Source organism: Salmo salar, chromosome ssa18 (genome assembly GCF_905237065.1).
Source record: "Salmo salar chromosome ssa18, Ssal_v3.1, whole genome shotgun sequence".
Taxonomy (NCBI): Eukaryota; Metazoa; Chordata; class Actinopteri; order Salmoniformes; family Salmonidae; genus Salmo; species Salmo salar.
Genome location: NC_059459.1, coordinates 15,313,695 through 15,333,358, shown reverse-complemented (window position 1 = coordinate 15,333,358; position 19,664 = coordinate 15,313,695). Strand labels below are relative to the sequence as shown.

The window sequence follows — 19,664 nt, the reverse complement described above, 5'->3', positions numbered from 1 at the left end:
CCGATATGGAACCCGTGGGAACTAGGTAAAACTAGCTCCCTTTTGGCAACAGTCAACCGTTACAAAACCTGTCAGGCCAACCGTCAACCCTCACAAAGCCTGTCAGACCCCGTTTTTACACGGTTGACCACTCCTGCCTCATCAAAATCACTTTTTTATCAACCATATGACTTGACCTCCTGAGCGTTCGCTCTCTGCGTTTATCAGAGACCCTCGTCTTCCTATCTTTTTATGCAAGATCAGTGCAGAATCATCTCTCAATTACTAAACTCTTGTCTATTTTGAAAAGGACTCATCATTATGCATGCTTTTGAGCACTTTATTGCAGTAAAGGGTGGCAATGGCACCGCCTTGTGTTTTATGATGTCTGTTGCATCTTCATGAGACAATGCAAAACGAACACTAGCAGGCCTATGTGTTGCCATAAACGGGGAACAACCTATCTTTGCATTTCCACCTCTGTGGAGACATAAAGATGCGGCTGTAATCTGTCTAGACTTCACGCGACTGAAAGTGTAATTGCAGTGATTTTTTTTAGCACTGGATTTATCCACCACTTTCATCCAGTTAAACTGAAGCAAATCTTAACCATATTGACATATTCAAACTCCCACCAGTTTCATCCACATCTAAAGGATCACCCAAGTCAGGATGTAGTCCAAGAAGGCTTGTATTATAAATATAAAAAAAATGACCATCACGTTTCACCCACTCAATTACATGATCCTACAATCATTGTAGCCTATTTACCCCCTTGACTGATCTATGAGATCTCCAGCTCATTGAGTAACCATAGCTTCCTGCCCCTTCGATTACATAGCCAACACAAGTTTACCAAGAACACCTTTTCTCAACCGTAATTGAATTTGTACCTTTATTTTTTTGTGATTTATTATTATGTTGTTGCTGTAGGAGTAGATTGAACTATTTTATCTATTGGTTACATCAACATGTAATGACACAGCTTTCCTGAAATGTAGTAGGCCTATGTTGTTGCTACTGGGGTTTTATGTGAAATGGTATGTTGGTTGTGGTCTCCTGTGATTGGCCATTGACAACAAACCTCCCTTTACAACATTGTTCCTCAGGTTGAGTTATGGGCCCTTTTTCAGACCACTCTCTACCTTTCTTTTTTCTTTCTGTTCTCTGAGAATTTGCTGCCATACTAAAAGGATATAAGCATATCATATTTTGTTCTTTGGAATTTACTGTCTCACGATGTCTCATGTCATTTGTTTCGGAAAACATTTAGACACCACACATTGACCTGAACGTGTTTTAATGGTGATGTGAAAGCAGGATATACAGTTTGCTAGACAGCATAAGCTTATGCATGCAGGGTGATTAACAACAAACATGTATTTCTCATATTTCTCCAATATATTTGCATGTTAGGAGTTACGGCTGGCACATAAAAAGCACACAGCCAAAGACTAGCTTAATAACTGACACCTTAGCTCAATGAACACAGAAGCCAATTTGAAAAAAACGTATTGGTAGTACTTCATTTTACCGTACATACATTACCAAGTATTTATACATGATACATACACAACAATAACCATTTGGTACCAGGTGCTATAGCTACTAATTGTGTTGAATTATTTTAAGCAAGCACCAGAAAGTATACATTGATAATAAATACAAGGTAAATAAATAACAGTGGTACAGTACTGTAAAAATAAACTGCTACCATATTATTCCCTATAGAGGAGGCACTGAAAAATGCAGGTGCAAGCTTTAATGTGCACTTATCTCACAACTTGAACAAAGACTCATAAACAATTCTAACCAATGCAGCAGTCATTGCAGCTTCAGTCAAATCTACCAACAGTAGATTGGGATGTCCCCATCCTAAATCAAAGGTAGAGTATTGGAACAACAGGTTGAACTGTAGACAACATGTATACATACCATAGATAGTATAAGTAACTTGTTGGATAAATATATCCAGACAAAGAGTGCATTTCTATATTCGGGCAACAGACATGTAAGATAAATCTCACATACATAAAGTCACACAATTTTGCTTAAGCTTTGGTCACATGCACATTTTCATTTGCTCAAGCTAATGAGGAGGGGTCAGCTCAAGAGTTAGCTTTGCACCCCACTGAGCTAGACACTGTTCCCAAGTCAGCCGTACAGAACTTCGTGCTTAGTGCTTTTTGGACCCACAATGGCAGGGCCTTATAACCCTAGAACTCTTGAGCCACCCGGTGGAGGGCGAAAATCTTTTTCTCAGTCGCTCCCCAACTCGTCAAACCTCTCTACCATCCCCCCGCTGATGCAGCGCATGCACTGGCGGTAGCAGCTGACGATGCGTGACTGGCCCAGCTTGAAGGCCATGGACATGATGGCCATGCCCATGATGATGAAGACAAAAGTGAGCATGAAGTACTTGGGGTGGTTGGGCACGATGTCACCGAAGCCGATGGTGGTGAGGGTGATGAAGCAAAAGTAGTAGGCGTCAAAGGTGTCGAACTCTGTCTCCCACAGGGGCAGGATGAGGCCTCCAAACAGGATATAGGCAAACACCACCACCAGGATGAGGAGCAGCGGCACGTTCAGCTTGTCCATATTGTCCCCGATGCCTGTGAAGTCCCAGATGGCAAAGCCCTTGGGCAAGGGGGGCATGCGGTCCAGCTCAGGGCAGGAAAGGCTCCGCACCAGTGGGCCCTGCCTGTTGAAGTTCTCCCGTGCAATGATGCGGTTGAAGATCTCTATGTTGTTTCGCAGCTGGATGGACTTGCGCTTCACAGACTGCTGGCTGTGGAGGACCTGTCGGATGTCCATGGGCTCCCGGACCACCACCTCGTGGCTGAAGGTATAGGTCCCGTCCGGGAAGCCCCCCTGGCCCCCGTGCCCTGGCTTCTCTGTGTCATGGGAGGGGGACCAGCGGCCGTATTGGGGCAACCGGCAGAAAAGAGTGTGCAGGTGGCAGTAGGCCCTGGAGAGGAGCATGGCCAGGAGGTCTCCCACATCTGTGATAACCAGGAGCATGAGGGGGATACCGACCATGGCATACAGGATACAGACCACCTTACCAGACAGGGTCACCGGATAGATCTCTCCATAACCTGAGACAACAAGAGCAGCAGGGTATGGGGTCATACAGGTAGCTTACTTATTTCCCTCTCATATCCAAATATTCTCTTTATTGACAACAATAATTTTGTGTCCAACCTCAAATTATATTGTAAAAATGTCTGCTCCTAACATACAAAAAAAGATGTGTAGAAGATTGAAAGAATATAGTTTGTCAAACATGGTTTTAGATCTATTGCTGCCATCTGTTGGTCATTTCTAATACTGGATTTGCTGATGCTTCTCTCTGAGGGCATTCAGGGACAGATAACTAACTGTATGCTCAGGCAGGGGCATCATACACCCATTATTTTATAAGGGGCTCGAAGTATGTGAGGGTGGAGGGGGGAGGAAATTTAGAGCCATAATCATTATGTCTAATTCTACAGTGCATTCGGAAAGTATTCAGACCCCTTCACTTTTTGTTACATTACAGCCTGATTCTAAAATGGATATAATTATTTTTTCTCTCATCAATATACACACAATACCCCATAATGACAAAGCAAAGACAGGTTTCTAGAAATGTTTGCAAAAAAACTGAAATACCTTATTTACATAAGTATTCAGACCCTTTGCAATGAGGCTCGAAATTGAGCTCAGTGCATCCTGTTTCCATTGATCATCCTTGAGATGTTTTTAGAACTTGATTGGAGTCCACCTGTGGTAAATTCAATTGATTGGACATGATTTGGAAAGGCACACATCTGTCTATATAAGGTCCCACAGTTGACAGTGCATGTCAGAGCAAAAACCAAACCATGAGGTTGAAGGAATTGTCCGTAGAGCTCCAAGACAGAATTGTGTTGAGGCACAGATCTGGGGAAGAGTACCAAAACATTTCTGCAGCATTGAAGGTCCCCGAGAACACAGTGGCCTCCATCATTCTTAAATGGAAGAAGTTTGGAACCGCCAAGACTCTTCCAAGAGTTTGTCCCGTAAATTATTTCATAATGGTCGCATCGCCGTTTTAAATGCGCTGTGAATTGTTATAAAACCACTTATCACATGAATCATTCTATTAGGTATTTGTTGTGGAATTGTTACATATTACTTGTTAGGTATTGCTGCTCTGTCGGAACTAGAAGCACAAGCATTTCGCTACACTCGCAATAACATCTGCTAACCATGTGTATGTGACCAATAACAATTGATTTGATTTCATTCTGGCTGCATGTGTCCCTCTCCTCTCCCCGCCTCTAACTGGGGCTCACGTTACACAACCAGCTGGCACGTCTGCTTCAAAAAGTGTTGGCAAAAACAATTCTCCGATATGATTGAGTTTATTTGGTCACTTGTGATAAATTCTAAAAGGAATTATAAAAGCAATCCGTTTGCAGTTCTCACTGGAAAGTATGTTAATAATTTTCTAAAGGTAATGAAATAATGGATATTATGATTGGGCACTAGTCAGCCTATCAATAGCCTATTTGTTGCCTTACCTTTCTCTTACTCACAGTTCAAGTTGAGATGCGTTTGGACTTGGAAAGTTTACGAGGTGAACTCATTCATTCTTTTTTTATGTTCTGTCTGCAGTGACTTTTGTCTGGGCTGCTTCAAATGGGTTACACTGGAGTTTGTTTTAATAACATTACTTTATTCCAACTAGAAAATGTCTTATGAAATCATGCATTCATTGCACATTATAATGCATAAGATGGTGGTTTTGAAGATGTGTAATTTTAACATTGTGGGACTGCAGGCAGGAGCTGGATGAGATCTGGCAGGAGCAGGTCGGTGTTGGCAAAAAACCTGTGGGGGCGGGCACTAATAAAAAAACCTGTGGGGGCGGGTACTAATAAATCAGTTCTCCGCAGACCTCTACTACAGAGGACCATGATGTGGGTAGTGGACAAACATTGACATCTATTTGGCTAAAACAGACATCTATAATGTGCTATACTGTACTCTACTGTACTGTACCCTACTATTCTCGACTGTACTCTACTGTACTGTACCCTACTCTACTGTACTCTACTGTACTGTGCTCTACTATACTGTACTGTGCTCTACTAATCTCTACCCTACTGTACTGTACTACAGACCAAGACCACTAGATCAAGAGTCCATGGGCCCTTTCTTAAATTGTTAGAAACGCAAGAAGAGTAAACTCGAGCACAGAACAGTAGAGTACAGTAGAGAACAGTACAGTAGGATACAGTATAGCAGAGCACAGTAACTTGTCATGGTCTAAACTCACTGGGTCTGGGTCTGAATCTTGGGACCAATGTCCTGGTATAAATCTTGGTCTTGGCTCTTAGATATTACCTTAGTCTTTGGTTTACGAACTATACGCAACCCAATTTGAAATAGACAACGCTCTCTGATCATTGGCTGATCACTCCCAACCCATAGGAATCCCCACCCAGTTGACTACTTTTAAATGGCGGAAGCCCTCAATGGCAATGTCTATATCAAAACAAGTTATTTCCATATATAGTATAGTGGTATAGTCTTTTGACCATACAGACATACACTACCATTCAAAAGTTTAGGGTCACTTAGAAATGTCCTTGTTTTTTAAAGAAAAGCACATTTTTTGTCCATTAAAATAACATCAAATTGATCCGAAATACAGTGTAGACATTGTTAATGTTGTAAATGACTATTGTAGCTGGAAACGGCTGATTTTTAATGGAATATCTACATAGGCGTACAGAGGCCCATTATCAGCAACCATTGTGTTCCAATGTCACGTTGTGTAAGCTAGTGCAAGTTTATCATTTTAAAAGGGTAATTGAACATTAGAAAACCCTTTTGCAATTATGTTAGCACAGCTGAAAATTGTCGTGCTGATTAAAGAAGCAATAAAACTGGCCTTCTTTAGAGTAGTTGAGTATCTGGAGCATCAGATTTGTGGGTTCGTTACAGGCTCAATATGGCCAGAAACAAAGACTTTCTTCTGAAACTTGTCAGTTTATTCTTGTTCTGAGAAATGAAGGCTATTCCATGTGAGAAATTGCCAAGAAACTGAATATCTCGTACAACGCTGTGTACTACTCCCTTCACAGAACAGCGCAAACTGGCTCTAACCAGAATAGAAAGAGGAGTGGGAGGCCCCCCGGTGTACATTGAACACCACACATTGGCTGCAACTGAAGGCTGAATGATAGAACAGCTCAAATGTTATGGGATGCATTTTCTCCATTGTTTTTTATGGTAGTCCACTCTGGTAGGTCTACATTATGATCAAATAACCACAGTAGCCTACTTGGCCACTGTTAAAACTGTAACTTAAAGGTGGTACAGCCTCAGTGTTCACAGTAAACGCGCGCTGGAAGTTGCACAGAATTTTCAGAAAGTTCAAGTTTGCGCTCAGCAGACCTGAAATTTGCTCAGTGCCGAAAAAAACGAGAGGGAACATTATTAACCTCACTGCCGTAGTGGCATTTTGCCCTAGTTAAACCAAGGGGCCAGGGTGCCGGTCTAAAAGCACAGCTTCAACTGCTCCTACAGTTTTGCTTTGGTACTGCAGTTTAACTGATGCTTGGCCCAGAAAGACAATTTCCATACATGGCTACATAGAGAAGTCAGATTAGAAAGTTCCTATTAAGACACTTTAGTCATCACCTTTGTGCACAAAACATCAATTGAATTATTCTAATAATTGTTGCTAAGGCCAATATATGTTTTCACAGCCGAAGATATTAAAATTGTACATTCATCCAATGTCTGCCATGTTTTATGTCACGTATACTCCCTCTCCGGCCTCTGGGTCGTCAGGCTCCTTGATTATCTTCCCTATATCTGTCACTCCCCTTGGTTCTTTCCTCAGGTGTTATTGACTCGGTTTTCATGTCGGTGCATTGCTTGTGTTTCGTATTTACTGTTTCATTTATTTATTAAAACACTCACTCCCTGAACTTGCTTCCCGACTCTCAAGTGCGCTCATTATAGAATAACACCTCACCCAAAGGAAGCATCAGGGAGTGTTTTTTAATTTTATTTTTGTGTCAGAGTAATGACGTCGGGTCTGGGAACTGCTACAAGCTCTCATGCCTCAACCAGATTGCCAGGTTTCCCTGCCTCAGCCGGCTCGTCGGGCTTTCATGCCTTAGCCGGATCGCCAGGCTCCCGTGCTTCCACCGGCTTGTCAGGTTTTCATGCCTCAGCCGGCTCGTCGGGCTTTCATGCCTCAGCCGGATCCCCAGGCTCCCCTGCCTCAACCGATCTGTCAGGTTCCCGCGCCCCAGCTGACTCGACAGGTTCCCATGCCTCAGCTGGCGTGACAGGTTCTCGCGCATCAGCAGGGGATGACCGGTCCGCTCCTGATCCCCGGGTTCGTCCCCTTTGACCGCGTCTTGCAGCTGGAGCCGCGCTTCGGGGAGGGGGTACTGTCACGTATACTCCCTCTCCGGCCTCTAGGTCATCAGGCTGCTGATTATCCCGCACACCTGTTACCATCGTCTCGCGCACCTCTTGACAATCACCTGGACTCCATCACCTCCTTGATTATCTTCCCTATATCTGTCACTCCTCTTGGTTCTTTCCTCAGGTGTTATTGACTCTGTTTTCATGTCGGTGCCTTGTTTGTGTTTCGTGTTTATCGTTTCATTTATTTATTAAAACACTCACTCCCTGAACTTGCTTCCCGACTCTCAGCGCGCTCGTTATCTTTTTGGATTACGTGATGATGTCGTTGCAGCTCAAGCTGCTTCCTGTGCACACTGTGCTAGTTGTGCATGTGATGTTGGTCGGTATAAACCGGATGCAACCCGGATATAGACGGCCCATGAATTACCATATGTGAACGTGAGTAGATTACCTTGAAAACAAAGGTCTTGGATGCAGTCTCCAGTTTTTACTATACCTCAATGAGCTAAACATGAGCACAATTCCCGCTTGCATTTTAAGCCCCGCATACCCAAACTCGTGGTTTGTTGGGAGAGTTGTGTGTCTGAAAAGGACCCTACCCTGAATTGTATTTCTCCCTTTCGGAATGTCAGAGAGAAGCCGACATCCTCCCCAGACCTTGTGCCGTTGCCTAGTTTACGATACTCCAAGGTCTGGGATATCCAAGACTATTGCGAGAGTGTCCCTGGTAATGATGGTTACATGATGTAACATTGAAGCTTCATAAGAGTGACTATAGACACAAGTCATAGCATTAACAACAAATGTATAATAACAATATGTCATACAAGCTCAATCATTTACAATTTGACTACGATGGGATAAAGAGGAAACATAGTTGAGATAAGATCCATTGTGGTTTTCTGATAGTGACATGAGAATATATTGTGGTGATCTTGGAGATTGGAACCTAGAAAGCAATAATTATCAATAATGTGGAAAGAAGTCAGTCTTGAGACCTCTAATCTGCTTCTGGTGATGTGAAATGCATTTGGGTCTTCGAGGGACTTTCTTCAGTAATTTGTGGCCTTCCTGTTTGCCGACCAAGCTATTAGCCATTAACCCCAACATAAATGGACCATGATAACTATCATATATCCGACCTTAACAGACTTCCTAATGTATTTTATGAACATAAAGTGGAACATTAACAAAAAAATTGAGTGCAGAGATGTCATTCAAAATGGGTTTCTGATGTAATATTACCTGGTTTGGAGTGTTTTGGAGTGTTTTCTAACATGTTTTAGTAACATTTGCATAATGCCTTGTAGTCAATGGCAAGTGATGACAATTGTCTATGTAATGAAACAAAATATGGAGGGAAAAAAAGTTTTTGGGGATCAACTACAATCACAGAAAGAGTGAAAAGAAGCCTACATGTAAACATTTCTGAACTTCCCCTGCAGGTACTCCCACAACATTAGAAAATTAAAAATGGAATCTAGCAACCTTTCCCATTTCACTTTCCGATATATGATCGGTAAATGTTTGGTTCAATACAGCATGGCTCACTAGAAAATCATCCTTCCTCTATGCCAACTGTATAGAGGAAGGCCCTAAAAATTGTCAAAGACTCCAGCTACCCAAGTTATAGACTGTTCTCTCTGCTACCACATGGCAAATGGTACTGATGCACCAAGTCTGGAACCAGCAGGACCCTGAACAGCTTCTACCCCCAAGCCATAAGACTGATAAATAGTTAGTTAAATAATTAACCAAATAGCTACCTTGACTATCTGCATAGAACCTTTTTGCACTAACTTTTTTGACTGATCACATATGCTGCTGCTACTGTTTACTATCTGTCACTTTATTCCTAGTTATATCAAAATCAAATCAAAGTGTATTTGTCACGTGCGCCGAATACAACAGGTGTAGACCTTACAGTGAAATGCTTACTTACAGGCTCTAACCAATAGTGCAAAAAAGGTATTAGGTGAACAATAGGTAGGTAAAGAAATAAAACAACAGTAAAAAGACAGGCTATATACAGTAGCGAGGCTATAAAAGTAGCGAGGTTACATACAGACACCAGTTAGTCAGGCTGATTGAGGTAGTATGTACATGTAGATATGGTTAAAGTGACTATGCATATATGATGAACAGCGAGTAGCAGTAGCGTAAAAGAGGGGTTGTTATATGCACATACTGTATCTACATGTACCTCAATTACCTCGTACCCCTGCACATCGACCCATGTATATAGCCAAGTTATCGTTGCTCATTGTGTATCTATAGTATTATTACAGAGTTAAAATGCTCTCTATTATTACAGTTTTACTTTTCCTTTATTTCTCTATTTTCTTTCTCTCTGCATTGTTGGGAAGGGCCTGTAAGTAAGCATTTCCCTGTTAGTCCACACCTGTTGTTTACGAAGCATGTGACGAATACATATTTGATTTGATTCACTAAAAGTTTTGAGATTCAGAACAATGCTGAACAAGAACTACATAATATGCATGTGTGAAAAACTGTCTGCAAATGCAGTTGATGGGAATGGTCCATTAGCAATCACGGCTAGGCACTAATGCTGAAGCTGTGGCTTGAAATGGCTGTTGAGTGAAGTCAAGACTGGGGGTGAGGCCAAGTCAATGATCTATGTTCTTCACTAAAGGAGTGTTGAAAGAGAAGGCTAACCAATATCTTATCTTACTTTAACCACTGGACATTTACATTTGTTTTTTTTTTTTACATTTTAGTCATTTAGCAGACGCTCTTATCCAGAGCGACTTACAGTAGTGAATGCAAACATTTCATACAACTCATACATTTTTTCTTTTTTCTGTGCTGGCCCCCCGTGGGAATCGAACCCACAACCCTGGTGTTGCAAACACCATGCTCTACCAACTGAGCTACAGGGAAGGCTAACATTACATTACATTGTCCTCACACTCCCTCAAGATGGTAGTAGTTGTATAGTCAATGACCACATATATCATAGACAGTTCATATTATGTATATAGGCACATCTTAAGACACAAATACTCCTGTATTAATCTTATGGGCACAGCCTCTGATTTCAATTATTTATATGACATCATCATCTTATGGTGCAATCAAAGCAGCGATTTTGTCCCTGGTAGTGATCATCGCAATCAGAGAGGGTCTGAGCCCAGCGTGAACCTACACCACAGGGACTGACACATGAAAAGTGCACAGAACATGGCAACCTCCCCCCCATTCTTTGCAGCAGCTGTCTGCAGATGAGAACCACAAGGTGCTAGCAAGAATGAATGCAGAGCACAGCCAACTGTTCTTTTTGTCTGTACGTTTTATAAAGTGTAAGAATAACATCCCTAACACAGTCTTCTGCCATTTAACTAATTTGGTTTTGAATACTGCCATTATAGCTCATTCCTGTTGTCCCCGGAAAGGCTAATTTATTTGACATTAATGCAGTCATTTTAAACTCAATTAAAAAATGGTTTCCTCCGGAAAACAATTGTATGGGAGGTGGTCAAGAAACCAAATTTGTTTAATTTAGGGAACGCGGTAATCTACTCTATGTATATTGACATTGCATGTGCTACTAGATACAAGTATGTCAATGTCAACCATTGTTTTAACAATTCATTTGACAAATGATAAGGGTTTGATGGATATGAATTTGTACTACAGTCCAGACTTTTTTTGAAAATGTTTACACATCGATCTGTTAATACTAGTGATAACGGTGTCCATGAAATGCTCCGATGTAACATGCACAAATGTGTAATGTGTATTCCACAGTATTTCCATTTAATGACAAACTATTTATCAGTGAGGTATGGTAGGAGTCAAATCAGCTATGGTATGAATTACAGATAGACAAATCCCCAAAATATCAAATTTTCAATCCCTGTTGGCCAAACCCGTTGTTTCATAGTTGACTGCTGATTGATGGAGAGCAGATCCACTCTCATTTACAGCCTGATAACATCAGTTCACTCAGTGAGCATGGCACACAGCACACAAAGACCAAAGTTCATCAAGCCTGAGGCAAACATGATCTAATGTGGTGGAAATTTCAGTGACTATAGAGATGAGAGAGACAGTGTCCTATTTGTAAAGAAGATTGTAATGAATTTGTACTAATACATCATGCCTGGTGTTACAAATACATTGATATTTATTTCAGGTGGGCTTCATTTTGACAGGAAAGCCATTGTTGCTTAGAGGCAATCTATATCAGTGGTGCCCATGCATAACAATCCATAACCAGGCATAACAAGTGAGAGTATCTATCTATATTGTCCTAATGAGGCTATACATTTACAAAGAGAATCAAATGAGCCCAAACATTTTGCAAATGGTCTACAACACCAGCACAATTATATTTTAGTATACTGTAGGCCTAATGTGCTGTCTTAATTAGGCCTATTTTGTGTTTGTTTTGCATGTCTTTTAACTTAAGACGAAACTTAACTTAAAAGTTAGTAAATTAGATGACTTACCCACGGTTGTGAATACAGTACAACAGAAGAACAGGGATCCATAGAATGTCCATCGCTCTGGACGTTGAAGCCATATGGATTTGAACCCCCCGTTGATTTCTTTCTCTAGTTCTTTCACCAAATGTTGTTCTTGAGAAGAATTGCTGGACAAATTACCTGTAAATAAAAGGCAATTATTTGAATGAAGTTAGCTGTAAACATTTTTGAACACATTTACAACACATTAAAAAAATGCAATGTAAAAATCCTATTTTCATCCCATCTATAAAGACGTTAGCCCTATATTATAATAATAATAATAATAAATCTAGCTTTCTGGCCTTTTTAGGCTGAGTTTCTGTATAGCAGTTTGTAACATCGGCTGATGTAAAAAGGGCTTTATAAATACATTTGATTGATTGATTGATTTACCTTACCTGGATAATTCTCAATTGTGCGCAACAGTTTACCCAAAAACTCATGATATTCCCCTTCTGTTTTGTACACACTCCCTCCCTCAATGCACCAGAATAGCACCGCTCCCAAGGCAGCATATCCGACGAGTGAAAGTATGAGAAAAACGTGAGGAAACAGCTTCCATAGCTTTGAAGCACACTTTTTGGAATTCTCTATCGAACTTCGTGTTTTTCCCAATGCCAACGACATCTTACAGTCTCTGAAAAACTATTGGAACGTGATGCAAAATTCTCTCTCCATGGCAAGGCTGTCAAGACCGTCCGGCGAGAAGCGCAGAATGATATGTGCCCGCCATCCCCCCTCATTAAGCTAACACTAAATCGAAGTCCCCCAGGAGACAAGTGCTATTGACTTCATCTCTCAGGTAGGCTATTTTGAAACTCCACAAAAGAGGACATTTATTCGTTTTGTACTTGATTCCACATTAAAGCCTCCTAAACTGGATAATGCAATTGCCATTTTAATCAGTAACACAATTTGATCTTGCCCCCTCGCCTTTTTGAGCATTGAGCGACAGGTGTTGACGCCATCTATATTTAGCTAGCCCCATATGAATGCCGCTGTTGTTTCCGAAGAACAACAGGATCTTCTCATATTCCAGCCAGTAAAACAGGGAATTCCCTACAAGGCACAGCGACAAAACTGCCATAAAAACATCCTACAAACATTACAACAAACTTCTGCTGCCATGAATCACAATGGAAATCATTGGCTGAATTATGACCATCACCTAATACATTGGCTAAATAGGCCTACTGCTTTACTTGGTTGTGATATTACGTCTTTAGGTGTAGGATCTTCATTTGAACCAGTTTGCTACAGCAGAAAAATTAATGATTATGTGGATTATAATTAATGAACATTTTTGTAGAGTTGATACCAGATGAGGCTGCTGGAGGAAATCAGTGGAATTGCACAAGCACAGTGTTTGACTCCATTTAATTGATTCCATTCCAGCCACTACAATCAGCCTGTATAGCTCCTCCCACCAGCCTCTTCTGGTTGATACATTTTGTGTAAGGGAAAATTAAGTCTGAAATTTAAAAGCGGAAATTACAAACTTCAGAAGCCTTTTTAAACCCCAGATACACTACAAGTTTTACATTTCCTGCAACGCAGAAATGTTCTGCAACAGAGTGATCAAGTTAAGATCCTACATCTGTACAAAGAGCCTTCCGTGAAGCAAGAAATATACTCTAAATATTTGTATTTAGCTTTCAATTGATCCTGTCCTGTTTAATCCAACAAATCACGTTAAAAGGTGCACAATGTCAGACGGTCCATTCAAAGTCTTTTGAGACTGAAGCCAAGATCCGAAAGGACTGCATGGATGGGTGTGTATTTTAAGGTCTCAAGCAAGGTGCTTCATCATGTGAGCGTGGTTCACCGAAACACAAGTAACGAAACTAACCTACCAGAAGGTTGTCCAATTTTTTGAGACAGGCAATGAAGAACCTTCTATGGGTAGAAGCCTTTGTTGCTGCCCTATGCAGGGGATGAGTGAGTGAGTATGGGTAGGAGCCAACAAAGGGTTTATTCTCAGACTAGTTTTTTCTTATTCTTCATGTCACATTGTATAATGTAGAAGACAGGCGCAGGAATACGAAATAGGGGGATTTTATTTTTCTACACAAAATAGAGTACGTCATGAACATGACAGGGACGAAGCCCAAAACAAACACGTATATACAGTTGAAGTCTGAAGTTTACATACACTTAGGTTGGAGTCATTAAAACTCATTTTTCAACCACTCCACAAATTTCTTGTTAAAACCTGTTAGGGATAGGGGGCAGTATTTTCACGGCCGGATAAAAAACGTACCCGATTTAATCTGGTTATTACGCCTGCCCAGAAACTAGAATATGCATATAATTAGTAGATTTGGATAGAAAACACCCTAAAGTTTCTAAAACTGTTTGAATGGTGTCTGTGAGTATAACAGAACTCATATGGCAGGCCAAAACCTGAGAAGATTCTATATGAGAAGTACCCTGTCTGACCATTTCTTGTCCTTCTATAGCCTCTTTATCGAAAATACAGGATCTCTGCTGTAACGTGACATTTTCTAAGGCTTTCATTGGCTCTAGGAAGGCGCCAGAACGTTGAATGATAGCTCTGCAGTCTCTGGGCGAAAAACAGCAGGGGTTTCGGGGGGAGTGGTCCTTCGAGGAACAATGGCACTGGCGTGCGCATGCATGTCACGACTCCATGTTTTACTTTCAGTGTTTGAACAGATACAACGTCTCCCGGTTGGAATATTATTGCTATTTTACGAGAAAAATCGCCAAAAAATTGATTTTAAACAGCGTTTGACATGCTTCGAAGTACGGTAATGGAATATTTTGAATTTTTTTGTCACGAAACGTGCCAGCGCGTCACCCTTCGGATAGTGACTTGAACGCACAAACAAAACGGAGCTATTTGGATATAACTATGGATTATTTGGAACCCAAACAACATTGGTTGTTGAAGTAAAAGTCCTGGGAGTGCATTCTGACGAAGAACAGCAAAGGTAATCCAATTTTTCTTATAGTAAATCTGAGTTTGGTGAGTGCCAAACTTGGTGGGTGTCAAAATAGCTAGCCATGATGGCCGGGCTATCTACTCAGAATATTACAAAATGTGCTTTCACCGAAAAGCTATTTTAAAATCGGACACCGCGATTGCATAAAGGAGTTCTGTATCTATAATTCTTAAAATAATTGTTATGTTTTTTGTCAACGTTTATCGTGAGTAATTTAGTAAATTCACCGGAAGTTTTCGGTGGGTATGCTAGTTCTGAACAAAACATGCTAATGTAAAAAGCTGGTTTTTGATAGAATTATAACATAATGTCCTAGGAGTGTCATCTGATGAAGATCATCAAAGGTTAGTGCTGCATTTAGCTGTGGTTTTGGTTTTTGTGACATATATGCTTGCTTTGAACATGGCTGTGTGATTATTTTTGGTGAGGGTACTCTCCTGACATAATCTAATGTTTTGTTTTCGTTGTAAAGCCTTTTTGAAATCGGACAATGTGGTTAGATAAAGGATAGTCTTGTCTTTAAAATGGTGTAAAATAGTCATATGTTTGAAAAATTGAAGTTTTTGTATTTGAGGTATTTGTAATTCGCGCCACTCTATACCATTGGATATTGGTGAGGCGTTCCGCTAGCGGAACGTCTGTCCCTAACAGGTTAACAAACTATAGTTTTGGCAAGTCGGTTAGGACATCTTTTTAATTTTGTAATTTTTTAATTTAACCAGGTAGGCTAGTTGAGAACAAGTTCTCATTTGCAACTGCGCCCTGGCCAAGATAAAGCATAGCAGTTAGACACATACAACACAGAGTTACACATGGAATGAACAAAACATACAGTCAATAATACAGCAGAAAAAAAGAAAACAAAAAGTCTATATACAGTGAGTGCAAATTAGGTAAAATAAGGGAATTAAGGCAATAAATAGGCCATGGTGGCAAAGTAATTACAATATGGCAATTAAACACTGGAATGGTAGATGTGCAAAAGATTGATGTGCAAGTAGAGATACTGGGGTGCAAAAGGAGCAGAATAAATAAATAAATACAGTATGGGGATGAGGTAGATAGATGGGCTGTATACAGATGGGGTATGAACAGGTGCAGTGATCTGTGAGCTGCTCTGACAGCTGGTGCTTAAAGCTAGTGAGGGAGATGGGAATCTCCAGCTTCAGAGATTTTTGCAGTTCATTCCAGTCATTGGCAGCAGAGAACTGGAAGGATAGGCGACCAAAGGAGGAATTGGCTTTGGGGGTGACCAGTGAGATATACACTGCGTGCTACGAGTGGGTGCTGCTATGGTGACCAGTGAGCTGAGATAAGGAGGGGCTTTACCTAGCAGAGACTTGTAGATAACCTGTAGCCAGTGTGATAGACTGCATCCAGTTTGTTGAGTAGAGTGTTGGAGGCTATTTCATAGATGACATCGCCGAAGTCGAGGATCGGTAGGATGGTCAGTTTTACGAGGGTATGTTTGGCAGCATGAGTGAAGGATGCTTTGTTGCGAAATAGGAAGCCGATTCTAGATTTAATTTTGGATTGGAGATGCTTAATATGAGTCTGGAAGGAGAGTTTACAGTCTAGCCAGACACCCAGGTATTTGTAGTTATCCACCTATTCTAAGTCAGAGCCGTCCAGAGTAGTGATGCTGGATGGGCGGGCAGGTGCGGTCAATGATCGGTTGAATAGCATGCATTTAGTTTTCTTTGCGTTTAAGAGCAGTTGGAGGCCACGGAAGGAGAGTTGTATGGCATTGAAGCTCGTCTGGAGGTTAGTTAACACAGTGTCCAAAGAAGGGCCAGAAGTATACAGAATGGTGTCATCTGCGTAGAGGTGGATCAGAGAATCACCAGCAGCAAGAGCAACATCATTGATGTATACAGAGAAGAGAGTCGGCCCAAGAATTGAACCCTGTGGCACCCCCATAGAGACTGCCAGAGGTCCGGACAACAGGCCCTCCGATTTGACACACTGAACTCTATCAGAGAAGTAGTTGGTGAACCAGGCGAGGCAATCATTTGAGAAACCAAGGCTGTTGAGTCTGCCAATAAGAATGTGGTGATTGACAGAGTCGAAAGCCTTGGCCAGGTCGATGAATACAGCTGCACGGTTATGTCTCTTATCGATGGCGGTTATGATATCGTTAAGGACCTTGAGCGTGGCTGAGGTGCACCCATGACCGGCTCTGAAACCAGATTGTAAAGCGGAAAAGGTACGGTGTGATTCAAAATGGTCGGTAATCTGTTTGTTAACTTGGCTTTCGAAGACCTTAGAGATGCAGGGTAGGATATATATAGGTCTGTAGCAGTTTGGGTCTAGAGTGTCTCCCCCTTTGAATAGGGGGATGACCGCGGCAGCTTTCCAATCGTTGGGAATCTCAGACGATATGAAAGAGAGGTTGAACAGGCTAGTAATAGGGGTTGCAACAATTTCGGCAGATCATTTTAGAAAGAAAGGGTCCAGATTGTCTAGCCCGGCTGATTTGTAGGGTTCCAGATTTTGCAGCTCTTTCAGAACATCAGCTATCTGGATATGGGTGAAGGAGAAATGGTGGGGGCTTGGGCGGGTTGCTGTGGAGGGTGGGGTAGGTGTAGCCAGGTGGAAAGCATGGCCAGCCGTAGAGAAATGCTTATTGAAATTCTCAATTATAGTGGATTTATCGGTTGTAACAGTGTTTCCTAGCCTCAGAGCAGTGGGTAGCTGTGAGGAGGTCCTCTTATTATCCATGGACTTTACAGTGTCCCAGAACTTTTTTGAGTTTGTACTGCAGGATGCAAATTTCTGTTTAAAAAGCTAGCCTTAGCTTTCCTAACTGCCTGTGTATATTGGTTCCTAACTTCACTGAAAAGTTGCATATCAAGTGGGCTATTCGATGCTAATGTACAACACCACAGGTGTTTGTGCTGGTCAAGGGCAGACAGGTCTGGAGTGAACCAAGGGCTATATCTATTCCTGGTTCTACATTTTTTGAATGGGGCTTGCTTATTTAAGATGGTGAGGAAGGCACTTTTAAAGAACATCCAGGCATCCTCTACTGTCGGGATGAGGTCGATGTCATTCCAGTATACCCCGGCCAGGTCGATTAGAAAGGCCTGCTCGCAGAAGTGTTTTAGGGAGCGTTTGACAGTGATGAGGGGTGGTCGTTTGATCGCAGACCCATTACGGATGCAGGCAATGAGGCAGTGCTCGCTGAGATCTTGATTGAAAACAGCAGAGGTGTATTTGGAGGGCGAGTTAGTTAGGATGAGATCTATGAGGGTGCCCGTGTTTACGGATTTGGGCTTATATCTGGTAGGTTAATTGATAAGTTGTGTGAGGTTGAGGGCATCAAGCTTAGATTGTAGGATGGCCGGGGTGTTAAGCATGTCCCAGTTTAGGTCACCTAGCAGCACGAGCTCAGAAGATAGATCGGGGGCAATCAAATCACATATGGTGTCGAGGGCACAGCTGGGGGCAGAGGGTGGTCTATAGCAAGCGGCAACGTTGAGAGACTTGTTTCTGGAAAGGTTAATTTTTAGAAGTAGGAGCTCAATTTGTTTGGGTACAGACCTGGATAGTAAGACAGAACTCTGCAGGTTATCTTTGCAGTAGATTGCAACACCGCCCCCTTTGGCAGTTCTATCTTGTCGGAAAATGTTATAGTTAGGGATGGAAATTTAAAGGTTTTTGGTGGTCTTCCTAAGCCAGGATTCAGACACGGCTAGGACATCTGGATTGGTGGAGTGTGCTAGGTCAGTGAATAAAACAAACTTAGGGAGGAGGATTCTAATGTTAACATGCATGAAACCAAGGTTTTTACGGTTGCAGAAGTCAACAAATGAGAGCGCCTGGGGGATGGGAGTGGAGCTAGACACTGCAGGGCCTGGATTAACCTCTACATCACCAGAGGAACAGAGGAGGAGTAGGATAAGGTTACGGCTAAAGGCTAACAGAACTGGCCGTCTAGCATGTTCAGAACAGAGAGTAAAAGGAGCAGATTTCTGGGCACGGTAGAATATATTCAAGGCATAATGTACAGACAAAGGTATAGTTGGATGTGAATACAGTGGGGGTAAACCAGTGCATATAGTGATAATGAAAGAGATTTTGTCTCTAGAAATAGCATTTTAACCAGGTGACGTCACTGCGTGTGTGGGAGGTGGAACTAAATTGTTAGCCGAGGCGTTTTGAGCAGTGCTAGAGGCTCTACAGTGAAATAAAACAACAGTTACAAACCAAAACAGCAATGGACAAGGCATGGTGACTTTAGGGAGAGGCATGCGTAGCCGGGTGATCATAAGAGTCCAGTGCGTTGCTTCAGGCAGCTAGCGGCGGGCTAGCAGGCTAACAGAAAGGCCTTAGAGGGGCGACGTGACGGAGGAAAGTCTGTTGTGGTCTCCTCGTGCAGTTACATCAGCGGACGGATCAGCAGGGCTCCGTGTGGTAAACCAGGCCAATTGGCAAAATATGTATAGTGGCCAAAGAAATATGTCCGGATGGCCTCTTAAGCTAGCAGTCCAATGTGCTTTAGATAGCTAGCAGGCCGCGGATTAGCGTCTGTGCGTTCAGGGGACGTTAGCTGCTATAATTGTAGGTGGGAAGAAAAAAAATATATATATATATAATAATAAAAAATAGGTTCAGAGCTTGCAGTAGGAATCCAGAGATATGGAGAGGAATAAGTCCGACTAGCTCTGGTTTGAGTCGCGCTGTACAGACTGGCGAGAGTTGTCCGGGATGAAAGTAGCTGATGACCGCTAGCAAAGGATAGCTGACTGCTAGCTAGTAGCTTCGGAGTGTATTCGATGGGGCCTCGTAAGGTAACAGTCCGTTGTGCTCT

The 19,664-nt window shown here is 41.9% G+C and overlaps 1 protein-coding gene across 1 annotated transcript; it reads right to left on the bottom strand.

The window, feature by feature from the left end:
- Nucleotides 1-1,262: 1,262 nt before the first annotated feature.
- On the bottom strand, nt 1,263-13,092 carry LOC106576938 (potassium channel subfamily K member 18). Its single transcript, XM_014154480.2, has 3 exons — nt 12,287-13,092; nt 11,871-12,026; nt 1,263-3,077 (listed from the first exon to the last, which is right to left on the bottom strand). Exons 1-3 carry the CDS (start codon nt 12,513-12,515, stop codon nt 2,239-2,241), a joined length of 1,224 nt encoding a protein of 407 aa, XP_014009955.1. The 5' UTR covers nt 12,516-13,092; the 3' UTR covers nt 1,263-2,238.
- Between the last annotated feature and the right edge of the window lie 6,572 nt (nt 13,093-19,664).